We start from the raw sequence: 12,339 nt of genomic DNA, 5'->3' as shown, positions 1-12,339 counted from the left end.
CTGATATAATTTTCAAGAGTGCAGACAAAGGTGGTCTAGTTTGCATGGACAGAGCTGACATGGAGATTTTAAGACAATTGGCAGACACTAATGCATATAAAAAGCTCCCCAATGATCCAACCACCAAATTCAAAAGGGAAATAGATCTATTCTTGAATGCTGCACAGCTGCTGGGTCCATCACAAACACAGAGAAAAGATTTCTCACGAAGGAACATCCCACCATTCCTGTGATTTACTGTACATCTTACCCAAAGTGCATAAACAGTTTACCAAGATTCCCCCGGGACATTCAATAGTGCCTAGCAACAATTTATTGACTGAGCCTCTCTCCAAATATATTGATCAACATATCAGATCACTGGTGACAGATCTTCTATCGTACATCAGAGACACAGGAGACCTCATCAGTCATCTCTCACAACGATGCGGTGTCTTTATACACCAATATTCCACACCAAAGTGGCCTGAGGGCACTCAAACACTTTTTGGAGAAACGTAGCCATCAGTCGCCTCCTACACAGTTCCTTGTTGACATGGCAGATAGTTTTAAGCAAAGCTTATTTTCTATTTGGAAGTGACTTCTATTTGAAAAACATGGGTGTGGCTATGGGTGCGGCCTTAGCCCCTGATTTTGCTAACCTTTTCCTAAGGATGTTGGAAGAAAGCTACATATGCTCCAACAACCTGTTTGCAAACCATATCCTGTTCTACAAGCGGTACATTGATGCCTGTCTTCTAGTATGGTGGGGCTCTGAACAGCTACTCCAGTCTTTTCTACTGTACATGAATTGTCTACATAAAACCAGCATGGAATGTGATCCTTTCAAGGACAGTTTTTGGACACCTGGGTCATACACTTCCATCCCACCTTTTTGAAACAGGGGCTCTCATACGGCCAATTCCTGAGAGTGAGGAGAATCTGCAGTGATGACCAAGACTTCCGGACTGAGACAGACAAGATGTACAGTCAATTCCTGGCAAGAGGCTACAGCAAAGACACACTGGAACGGGCCCTTCATAAGGTAAATTCGGACCAGAATGACACCCAAACCAATGAAAGAAAGAAAAAAAGACCATTCTGTGATCTGCTGTACCACCTACACACCTCTAACCAACCAGATAGAAAAGATAATTAGGAAGCATTGGGATGTCCTCAACACAGATCAAGCATGTGCTACCCTGTTTAGAGATCCACCACTCTTTGTACACTCCAGGGCTAGAAATGTATGTGACATCTTGATGCATGCTGATAGGTTTGATCGCTCCAAGACACCACGGGAATGACTGCACGATGCAAACGTTTTTTTCCCCTGCCGGAATTGCACATCGTGCACCACTACAGGTATGAAGAAAATCAATAAATTAAAATGCTCAAAGTCAGGAATCATAACTTGCAGCTCTGCGAATGTAATTTATTTACTAACTTGTCCTTGTGGATTACAATACATTGGCAAGACCAACAGGAAACTGAGAATCCGAATCAACAAACACACAGGAGTACCATCCACAGAAAGGACATTAGATCACCAGTGGCCAGACACTTCTCCATGGCTGAGCACAAGATGAGTGACTTGGAGGTAATGGGAATTGAACGCCTATCACCCAGCCGCAGAAGCCGTGACGTGGAAAGAAAACTTTGACAATGTGAAGCACGCTGGATTTTTTACATGGACACATTGTCTTCTGGAGGACTGAACGAAGACTTTGACTTGACTTGATTTTTATAAACATGGACATTTGTGTGTGACTAATATTAATGTCTCTCAACTGTAATATGCATTTGCAAGGTGGAAGGTTTTTGGAAATTTACCAAAAAAACTTATCTGAAACTTTCCACGAACTTGCAACTCTTGGCTCACTAGTATACACCATCTGATCTGAGAGCATACTAGCCTGACAAGCCAGACCCACACCAATATGTAGGGTCTGGGAACTTACCATTGGCACTGCTCAATCCGAGGGGCGGGATAAACGGTTGTCTTTCAAATTTCCTCTGCACACAATAGGATAGCGCTACAACTCATGAGTCCCATGCATTTTCCCACCAGCAGAGCTAGTTGGCTAGTTGATCAAACTTTTGCCAATTTAAAAAACTCTAGACGCGATTTAAAGACCGCTGTTCGTCAGCAGCAGCATCCATCTTCTTTGTTTTCAAGTAGTAGGAAATTCACACGGAACCGTCGCCAACTATACACTATGTGATTGGCCTGCTAGAAGTTTAATTTTTCCAGTTTGCAAGCCAACGGAGGGTTGCTAGACTACCCTGGCTGCAAATTACATTTAGATTCTAGGCTAAGAGCATACATATCTATGATCAGATCATGTCAGCCAGCCCAGAACATACTGTAATGACATGTAACCATGGTCATAATCTAGTATTGTTCTCTGAGGCTGCTACATTTTTATACATTTTGTACATTTTTAATTCTACTGGATGAATAGCTGTTGTTATCATGGAAGCACACCTGGAAATGGATGATCTTGGCGTATGTCTCAGAGAGGGACTCAGCATAGAAAGGTGTTGTCCCCAGCAACATTTCATAGGCGCATACACCCAGGGCCCACCAGTCACACTCTATGCCATACCCACTCCCACCCTCCACTGCACGCAATATTTCTGGAGACAGGTAATCAGGAGTTCCCACTGCCAAAGATGAGTGAACCTGAGAACACACATAAACATAGTAATGTGTCTTTTGGCTAATAAGACAGGTCCTGACAGGATTGAACACAGTTCTAATTCAATAAATGGTACTTTAATAACAACTAAATTCAAATGAGACTCACCATTCCATCCTCTTGGAGTCTCAGACAAGATCCAAAGTCCCCAAGCCTTACATGACCATCTGCGGTGAGCAGGATATTGTCTGGTTTGACATCTCTGAAGCATGACAATAATTATACACCATATATGATAATGCATTCACACAAGAGATAATATTATTTGAAAGTGGTTCAGTTAATTCAGCTTGACATATACCTGTGTACATAGCCAAGCATGTGGACAGAGTCTATGGCCATAATCATCTCTGCAAGATAGAACTGGGCCATGTCCTCTGGAATCCGATCTCCAAATTTACTGAGCAAAGTCAGCAAGTCACCACCAACATAATAATCCATAACGAGATACTGAGAAAAACATAGTAAGAATAGGTACATTACTACTCAAAATAATAACATTTTAAAATGAATTGGTAGTCTTGATATTGTAATTGCAGCTGGAAATAACATGTTCATATAATTTTCTATCTTGACACATGAGTTCAATGTCACAGTGTGTTGGCTAATCCTACATATTCATAAATGTTCATATTTTTTGGGCTATTTTTGCCTTTTTATGTGGACAGGACAGTGAAGAGTGACAGGAAGTAAGTGGGATAGAGAGAGATGGGGTGGGAATCCGGAAAAGACCGCAGGCCGGATTCAAACCTGGGTCCCCGTACATGGTACAGGCGCTGTAGCCTGCTGCGCCACAGCGTCCCCCTGTTAAACATTTTTTTATCCTGTTCCAGAGTCCTGTAACAGGTCGGGTACCCGCATAAAAGTTGCTCGAACGGGTGGATTGTGACATTCCTAAAATTCACGGGTGGGGGTGTGGACGGATAAGGAACTCCTTGCGGGCAGGTAGAGGATGAGAACCAAAACAGTATTTTAGTTTGCTGAAATAAAACATAAATGAAAAATATGTGCAATATGTGTATGTCTAAATTAACATTACCACATGAAATATATGTATTTTAGTTAATGATAGCCTACGACCTTTGACCATCAAGTCACTACTGCGACTTTGTCTAAATTAACCCTCTAGGCGCCACGGTCGACTTTAGTCGACAAGATGCGGTACTGAATAAAACGGCCGATTTAGTCAAATAGTGTGTCATATTTCGTTCGACCTCCACTCCACTAGATGGCAGACATGTCATACGTCATCCCCGAGTCGAAAAAAGGGCAGGCTTTAAACAAAACTTTCTAGCTACAGCGCATTAAATCAGTGCGTGAAATACCGGAGCTGGTGTGTGTGTGAGCCACTTTGTCAGGGCGATATTGTCAACGTCAGCGAGTATTTGCATTAGATTATCGTCTAATGGCATCAAAAAAGTTTACCCGAAATGAAGTGTTGGGTCTTCTATTCGCGGACCCTGATTCTGAAGGGGAATATCTGCCTTCAGAAAATGACGGTGATTCGTTTAGTGAGGCTTCAGATGCGTCCCTGCCTTGCAATGATGCAGCTGGACAAAGTGAGAGTTTACTCCATAGTTTAGCTTACACCAAGCACAAACGTTGAATCGTTTGCCCAATGTCACTGGTGGGAATAATGTTTCACGGGTTCGGAGTGTTCATCGGAAAGTTAGCAGGGTGTTAGTGGTGTGGCGAACGAGGCTGGAGGTAGCCTAATGTCCATAGCGCTAGCTTCTGTCTTTTGAACGTGTGCCTCTCCGCAATCGCGACGACAGTAACGTGGTGGAGCCTTTGTCTAATGCCACTGGGTATGTTAGACGAGGTCGAAGTGCTCATAGGACAGTTAGGGGGGAACGTAGAGGCAGTGTGGGGAGTCGCAATGAGAATGACAGTAGGCCTAGTCTGAGCTGCGCAAATTCTCTCCACTCGACGCGAGCGCGAGGCAGATCTGGCCATGCTGCTCGCAACAGGAGCAGAGGTGGTGACACGGGGCAGGAGAGCCATTAGGCCATGCATAGTCTATCACAAGATGATGGGAATGCCGGCCCTGTATGGATAGGATATGGATATGGATAGTCATTATCTCTACAGCAAAAGGCCTGCTACATTAAAAAAAAAAAAAATTGTCAGCCATTTATTAGTAATGATTTACACTGTTGATTATCCATTTCCCTGACCATTTAGGACATATATGTGTTCTTTTTTGTGTGTTCATGTCCTTGTGATGTGTGTGTCTTTGTCAGCTAAGAAAAAAACAACAACAAAAAACATCAACAAAAACAACAAAAAGAAAACAAATACTAACATTGTCTCTTGTCTTGTCTCGTCATCTCACTCCTGATCTGTGCCTTGCCGTGGCAAGTGAGCTTTTGAACTAAACAGGTCTTGTCTACTTGTGTTTGTGTGTCATCTGAATAATATATATGTGCCCCATACATGGACTCAGAGTGCCTACTGTATGTAGTAAATGGAAAATCTCTACAGCAAAAGGCGTCTACCGCTACATGCATTTGGTTTGTTTCTGCCATTTATTAGTAATGATTTACATAGTTTGTTTACTACTTAGTATTTACCTGAGCATTCAGTATTGTGCAATATAGCATACAGAAGGTGAGGGACATTTTGGGGGGAAAGAAGTGGTGCATTTAATCATTCAAACATGCGACTTTACATGAAAATTCTATAATCCAAGATGGTCGCCACCATATGACGTCATAATATGCAAATTAGATATAAACATTTAATCCCTACATAAACTTTGGGTCATCCTTAATTTTTCTCTAATTTACAGAAAGTCTCTATCTCTTATCACTTTTAAGATATAGCCCTTTGAAATGAAGAATCGAAAATTGAACGTGGAAAGGGTTAACATTACCACATGAAATATATGTGTTTTAGTTAATGAGAGCCTACGACCTTTGACCATAAAGTCAGTACTGCGACTTTGATTTCTTGATGCATCTCGTAGTTGGAGCGTTGCCAGCATAGGCATAGGCCTACATATAGCTATTGTTTGTGATGCTCAGGTTTTATTTTTTCTTGTAATATTAATACCGGTAGGTCTATTTGTGTAATGTTCTGATGCAGCAAGCTTTGGGCTATGGTTCGTTATTGTAAGATTTAGCACTAATGCAAAATGTTAATGAAAAATGCACTAGTTATCAGGTTCCATAGCTTATTAAAAGGTGCCGATGGTAGGCTATTTGAATCGCGCAAAAGAAAGCGCACTTTAGGCTATATTGTTCATTAGCTTAAGATTCATATTAAATGTGAAATACTCAAATCAAATGTGAAAGTTGACAGGGGCTCGTTAAATATTTGTATTAGGTTGTTTGTAGCCCTACGTGCTCCAATAGCGTGAAAGAAAGCCCTTGTTAGGCTGTTTCACAGAGAGCCTATATTGTAATGTTGAGAGGTGCGAGATAAAAGTAAAGTACTTTAATTGGAATGATTTTAACACGTGTGCGATTTATCGCAGGCACGGGTCGGGTAACGGGCCAAATATTAACGGGTCTGGGCAGATGCAGATTTAATTTTGATATTATCACGGGTGACAGGTTGGATCTGGTGCTGAACTTTACGACTTTACGGGTGCGGGTCTCCAAAAACAGACCCGTGCAGGACTCTGTCCTGTTAAATAAAGCAGGTAAAAATTGCCCTTCTATAAGCTGCTCGAGTATCTGGAGTAACAACTGCAAGATTGATCATGGACTAAGCCATACCTGTCAAAATTTAGCTTTTAAAAAACGGGAGTTTTTTCTTTTTCGGGGGGGGGGTCAGTGTTTGCAACATGTTTCATACACTCCTTGCATTACGGTCAGTAGTTATTATCATGAACTATCTGTCAAAATAAGCCCCGCCCCCTGAAACGTCATAAATCACGTCATAACCACGCCTCCTTTTTATGCAAATTAGCCACGTGGTTGTCGCCACGTGTTGTTTGTTATTGTTATTGTTTTGTGAGTCATGTGACAGTCATGTGACTGGTGTCAAACCCCTGGGCGGCCATATTGGATGTAAAGTCATGTGACAGTCATGTGTCTGGTGTCAAACAATGCCACGCCCCCTTGGCATCCATATTGGATGTAGTGTCATGTGACAGTCATGTGCCTGATGTCAAACCCCTGGGCGGCCATATTGGCCCCCAAACCCCCATGTGTGTTTTGTGGATAATGGGGAATCAGATAAACTTTGTAAGAGTTGTATATGTTTAGTGGTAAATGGGGCTAAATACAAAGTGTGCTGCTAGGATGGCCGAGTGGTTAAGGCGTTGGACTTAAGAACCAATGGATGTTTGTATCCTCGTGGGTTCGACCCCCACTCCTAGCAACTATATTAATGGCTGAGTGTAGTATGAAGTCTACTTTTTTTTTTTTGATAAGTTGAGAGATGTTGAGAGATATGGATTAAAAAATAATTTTTTAAAAAAGTTTAAATTGGTTACCATTTCGCTAGACGCTTTGGCTAAAAAGGTGTCGGCCAAATCCGATGTATTGTAATTTTTATAACTAGAATCATGGGGTCGTGTGTGTGACCAAATGGGTCTATGTCTGGAGGAGGGGTTGGGTCTATGCCCGGAGGTGTTGGAGTAGTTGTGTGTTTATGATGTTGAGACACTTCAGACGGTCTACATATAAGGGCTACACATGGATGGCCCACAATGCATCAGGGTTTGATAATATCATTTTACTGGAGCATTTCACCAAGCTAGGGGTTACGCCCAAAATAATCATGACTGGATGCAGATTAATTTTCATGTATGATGAGATCTTTAAACAGCGGTTCATTGACAGCTATTCGTTCATCCCCATGCGTTTGGCTAAGACAACTGCGGCCTTAAATCTGAACACCGGTGAGAAAGTGTACTTCCCACACAAATTTAACACAGCAGTGAACAACTACTATAGGGGCCCCTATCCAGACCGTGAGTACTATGGGTACGACACCATGTCCGATAAAGACAGAGCTGACTTTGACACATGGTATAGCGAAGCATCCAAAGGCGTATTTGATTTTCAGAAAGAGCTACGATCTTACGGGGTTCATGATGTTGTGCTACTGAGGGACGCGTGCATGAAATACCGCGAGACGTTCATGGGCTGTACTGGTGTAGACCCATTCACTCAGACTACATTAGCATCCTGCTGCATGGCTGTCTACAAGGCGCGCTTCCTGCAACGAGACACAATAGCACTCACACACAACAATGCCTATGTTAACCAACATAAGGCATACTCCAACTCCTCTATCCAATGGTTGGAATATGTGAATGATAGTAGAGATATGGTTGTACAACATGCTTTGAAAGGTGGCGAGGTGCAAGTAGGTCAGTACTACCTCGACGGCTATTATGAAAAAAATGGTGTCAAACATGCACTCGAATTTAATGGCTGTTTTCATCACGGCCATGATTGCCGCTACAATCCAGACCATATACACCCCCTGTTAAATATCCCTTACGGGGATGTGAGGAGCCATTTTGATGATAAGGTGACATACCTTACCAAGACCAAAGGGTTTAGGGTCGAAGTGATGTGGGAATGTGAGTGGAACCAGGCTAAGCAGCGTGACCCTGATGTTAAGAGATTCATGGCCACATACGTACACCCTGAGCGTTTAAATCCTCACGATTCTCTTAACGGCGGAAGAACAGATGCCTACAATCTTTACCGCAAAGCTGGTGAGGGTGAAAAAATTCACTACGTTGATTTCACATCCCTATACCCGGCATGTCAGAGCAAGTGTGAGTACCCCATCCACAACTCCCAGATCATAGTGGGAGATTTTCAGCCACTTGAAAATTATTACGGGTTGATCAAAGCTACAGTCTCTCCACCTAGGGGCTTACTACACCCCGTGCTGCCATACCGCTGCAACGGCAAATTGATGTTCCCCCTCTGCAGGACTTGTGCTGTAGAAGAGAATCAGACCAGCCCCTGCGAGCACAGTGATGATGAGCGCTCCATTTCGGGGTGTTGGGTTAGTCTTGAGCTGATGAAGGCTATTGAAAAGGGCTACATTGTTACCAAGGTTGATGAGGTCTGGCATTTTTCTCAGAGATCTGACACATTGTTTTCAGACTATGTGAAGACATTTCTCCAATACAAGCAGGAAGCTAGCGGATACCCTGCCCATGCAGTGACTGATGAGGCTAAAGAGGCCTACATCGAGGACTATTATGAGAAGGAGGGGATTAGGCTGGATCCTGATAAGATCTGTTTGAACCCAGCCGTAAGGCAAATAAACAAGTTGTTGCTCAACAGCCTCTGGGGTCGCTTCTCTATGAGAGAGAATTTGCCCACCACCGAAATGGTGAAAGACCCCGAGCAGTTTGCCCGATACATTTTTGGTTGTGAATATGATGTCACACACTTTTCATTTGTGTCTGATGATGTGGCCTTAGTCCAATGGCGTCATGTTGAGGGGAGTTGTGTACAGACCTCAGACATAAATGTGTTTGTGGGTGCATTCACCACCGCTCATGCTCGCCTTAAATTGTACGAGCTTATGGACAAATTGGGTGAGCGCCTTTTGTACACAGATACTGACAGTGCGGTTTATGTCTCAAAGGATGGCGATTGGGAGCCGCCGCTGGGGCCCTATTTAGGGGATCTCACAAATGAGCTGGATGATGGTGACTACATCACAGAATTCTGTTCAGCCGGACCGAAGACTTATGGCTATCGCACAGCCCGGGGTAAAACCTGTATGAAGGCGAAAGGCGTCACGCTTAATGCAGAGAATTCAAAACTGATCAGATTGGACACCCTCATTGGCCTTGTTGATCATTATGTGACTGACAGAGATAGTACACGACACATACGGGCTCGAACTGATAATATTGTGCGTAACAAGAAACATCTCATTCTAAAAAACAAAACTGGTGAGAAGAGGTTCAGGGTTGTTTACAACAAGAGGGTGCTACTACCCGACTACACAACTAGGCCATACGGATACTAAGGGGTATATGTCTATCATGGATAAATATAACACTGGCTTAAAAGAGGCCCCTGTATACGATTTCAGACTACAGCATCCATTTTCTTGTGTGATAAGCGGGCCTTCTAATTCTGGCAAGACATTTTTTGTAAAACAGTTGATAGCCAATATCGACACCCTTATTAGTGATGCAATTGAAAATATAGTGTATATTTATGATTGTTGGCAACCACTTTATGACGAATTGTTAAAGCTGAGAGATGTCAAATTTATTCAAGGAATACCTAACGCTCTAGATGATGATGAGTTATTACCCATATCAAAAACTAACCTGCTAATTATTGATGATGTGATGAAAGATGCCAGCAATAATACAGAAATAGAGAAGGTGTTCACACAGTATGTACATCATCGTAATCTTAGTGCCATTTACATGGTTCAGAATCTGTTCTTTCAGGGGAAATCTAGCAGAACAATCAGTTTGAACACTAATTATCTAATTGTTTTCAAAAACCCTAGAGATAACAACCAAATCAGTGTATTAGCGAGACAGATGTACCCCGGTAACACAAAATTCTTTCTTGAATCTTTTAAAAATGCCACTGAGAAGCCCTACGGATATTTGTTGATTGACTATAAACCAAAAACCCCAGATTTGTACCGCCTCAGAACAGATTTGCTTTTGGAGCATCAGGCTGTCTATGTGCCGAAGAAAACAAACTGAGACACCGATATGTCTGAGAGAATCGGTAGAAATTTGCCTCTTTTGAGGCGTTTACTTAAAGCTAAACCGCCCCAGAGACGTGTCATTTTACATTCTGCGTCAGATGAGTTAATCTTAGCTCTCTGCGAGGTGACACTGAATATTCTTCGTGGTACTATACCCTTAACAGCTATACAATATAAAAAACTACGTAAAAATAAGATTTTGATAAAGTTACTGGCTGACAAGAAAATTGGCCTACGCACAAAGAGACGCACTATTAACCAGAAAGGTGGATTTCTCCTGCCCCTCTTGAGTGTTGCTCTGCCGTTCATAACCAGTCTGTTTACATCAAGACAGAGTTAGAAGTAATGGAGTACGCTGAGAAAATGTATCTGATACCACAAAGACAATTGGACCGTTTAAAAAATGATGTCGTAACTACCCCACTGCGCCAGTCTGTTGAAAACGAGTTGGAAGTAGCTATGAAAAATGTTTTGAGTAAAACACACCTGACCCCTCATGAGAAGGCCCTGCATTATACGTCATTATTACAGAGATATTTGGCCCTGGTTAAACAGGGGGACCTTGAGACGAACACACTGACACTGAGTTTACCACTGCAGTCATCATCCGATGATGTGTCACAGAGTTTAGCAGTACAGGCTGCGCCCCCCACTTTTGAGAACAATCAGGTAGCCTCTGAGGTTTTAAAAAATGTACCCCTGAGAAGCAAAAGGAATGCCGAGTATATATTAGCAAAGATGTACAACTCTCAAGGCATAGCATCGTGGGACGATTCTGGGTCTTTTGTTTTTAACGGCACAACCATTCCAGGTACGCATGTGTTTGATCTGGTAAAAAGTATCACCGGGCCACAAGCTGTGAGCCATCGCAGGCGACCTCAAGGATGGCATGAATTTCTGAGGGCTATTGCTATGCTAAACATCCCTCTTTCTACAATACCAAATAGACTAGTTAAAGATTCAATCACAGCACTGAAAAGAAATAGTACACCTACTCATACACCAGTTAGAGCGGTATCAGAATCCCCTGGTTTTTCAACACCTCAATTAGATGCAACAGCATGGCTTGAATTTTAGAAAATTTTGTAATGATTACTATGCATTGCTTATGTCTAATGTTCACAGATGTTGTAATATTTTGTAAATTGTAATTTTTCTGCTTTGTTTTTCTTATGTTTATAATGTTTTATAAGGTTGTATGACTTTTGATACATGTATGACTTATAATGTGTGTATTTCTACCCTTTTGTTTTTCAATAAAAACACCCAACTCTGAAATGTCATTTGACATGTTTATTTATTATGAAGCCTTTTCAACACTTTTTTAGATACTTATCATTGATCTGTGCATGCTGCACACATGTGAATATATTACACATGCATTTACAACCTTGTAATTTTTTCACAATTAATGACACCATATTATCATTTCTATTTAAATTTTCAGAATATTTAAGCATCACATCTTCATAGCCTAACCCTCTCAACATATGATACAGAAAGAAAACACAATGTTGACCACATGTGATAGACGTAAAGTCTTGCACCTGCTGGTTTGAATATAGCAGACGTTTACCCATGTTTTTCAGAAATGTGTATATGCTTGGAGGAAATATATCACTGTCTGGACGGTTCCCGAAGCTGTCGAAGAAACACACATCACCTTCTTCAGTTATGTACGTAGCTAACCAGTGTTCACCAGGTTGGTCTGAATTATGTGTATTAATTATCACAGAGGCTGGTAAATGATACACGGGTGTTTTAGGTAGTTGATCACAAGCCAATACCCCTAGAAAATGTGTATTTTTGGATATTTTGTCACATCCACAGGTCTCATTTTGATACTACGATGGTAACTGTTATTATAAGATGATACCATATCAGGTAAGACGTCACAGTAGCGTTTAGAGTTGGCGGCTGTTAGATAACGCCACATTCTTGATTTAATAGTTCTGTTGAATCGCTCCACGACACTAGCTTTTAATTCACT

General features: G+C 41.9%; 1 protein-coding gene and 1 non-coding gene across 6 annotated transcripts in view; one reads left to right on the top strand and one right to left on the bottom strand.

Annotated features, from left to right (window-relative positions):
* The window catches only part of LOC121709139 (myotonin-protein kinase), a 173,657-nt gene that overhangs the window by 84,288 nt on the left and 77,030 nt on the right, over positions 1 to 12,339 (bottom strand). For all 5 annotated transcript variants that reach the window (XM_042092274.1, XM_042092275.1, XM_042092276.1 and 2 more), the window contains exons 5-7: positions 2,983 to 3,131; positions 2,790 to 2,883; positions 2,468 to 2,665 (exon numbers count right to left, since the gene is read on the bottom strand). In XM_042092274.1, coding sequence (XP_041948208.1) covers positions 2,468 to 2,665; positions 2,790 to 2,883; positions 2,983 to 3,131 — 441 coding nt within the window. The remainder of the gene's footprint in view (positions 1 to 2,467; positions 2,666 to 2,789; positions 2,884 to 2,982; positions 3,132 to 12,339) is intronic.
* On the top strand, positions 6,926 to 7,010 carry trnal-uaa. The gene has a single exon. It is a non-coding gene; the product is annotated as a tRNA-Leu (tRNA).

The sequence above is a fragment of the Alosa sapidissima genome, chromosome 5, assembly GCF_018492685.1.
Source record: "Alosa sapidissima isolate fAloSap1 chromosome 5, fAloSap1.pri, whole genome shotgun sequence".
In the NCBI taxonomy this organism is placed as follows: Eukaryota; Metazoa; Chordata; class Actinopteri; order Clupeiformes; family Clupeidae; genus Alosa; species Alosa sapidissima.
The sequence above is the reverse complement of the archived record's forward strand: the minus strand, read 5'-3'. Positions and strand labels throughout refer to the sequence as shown.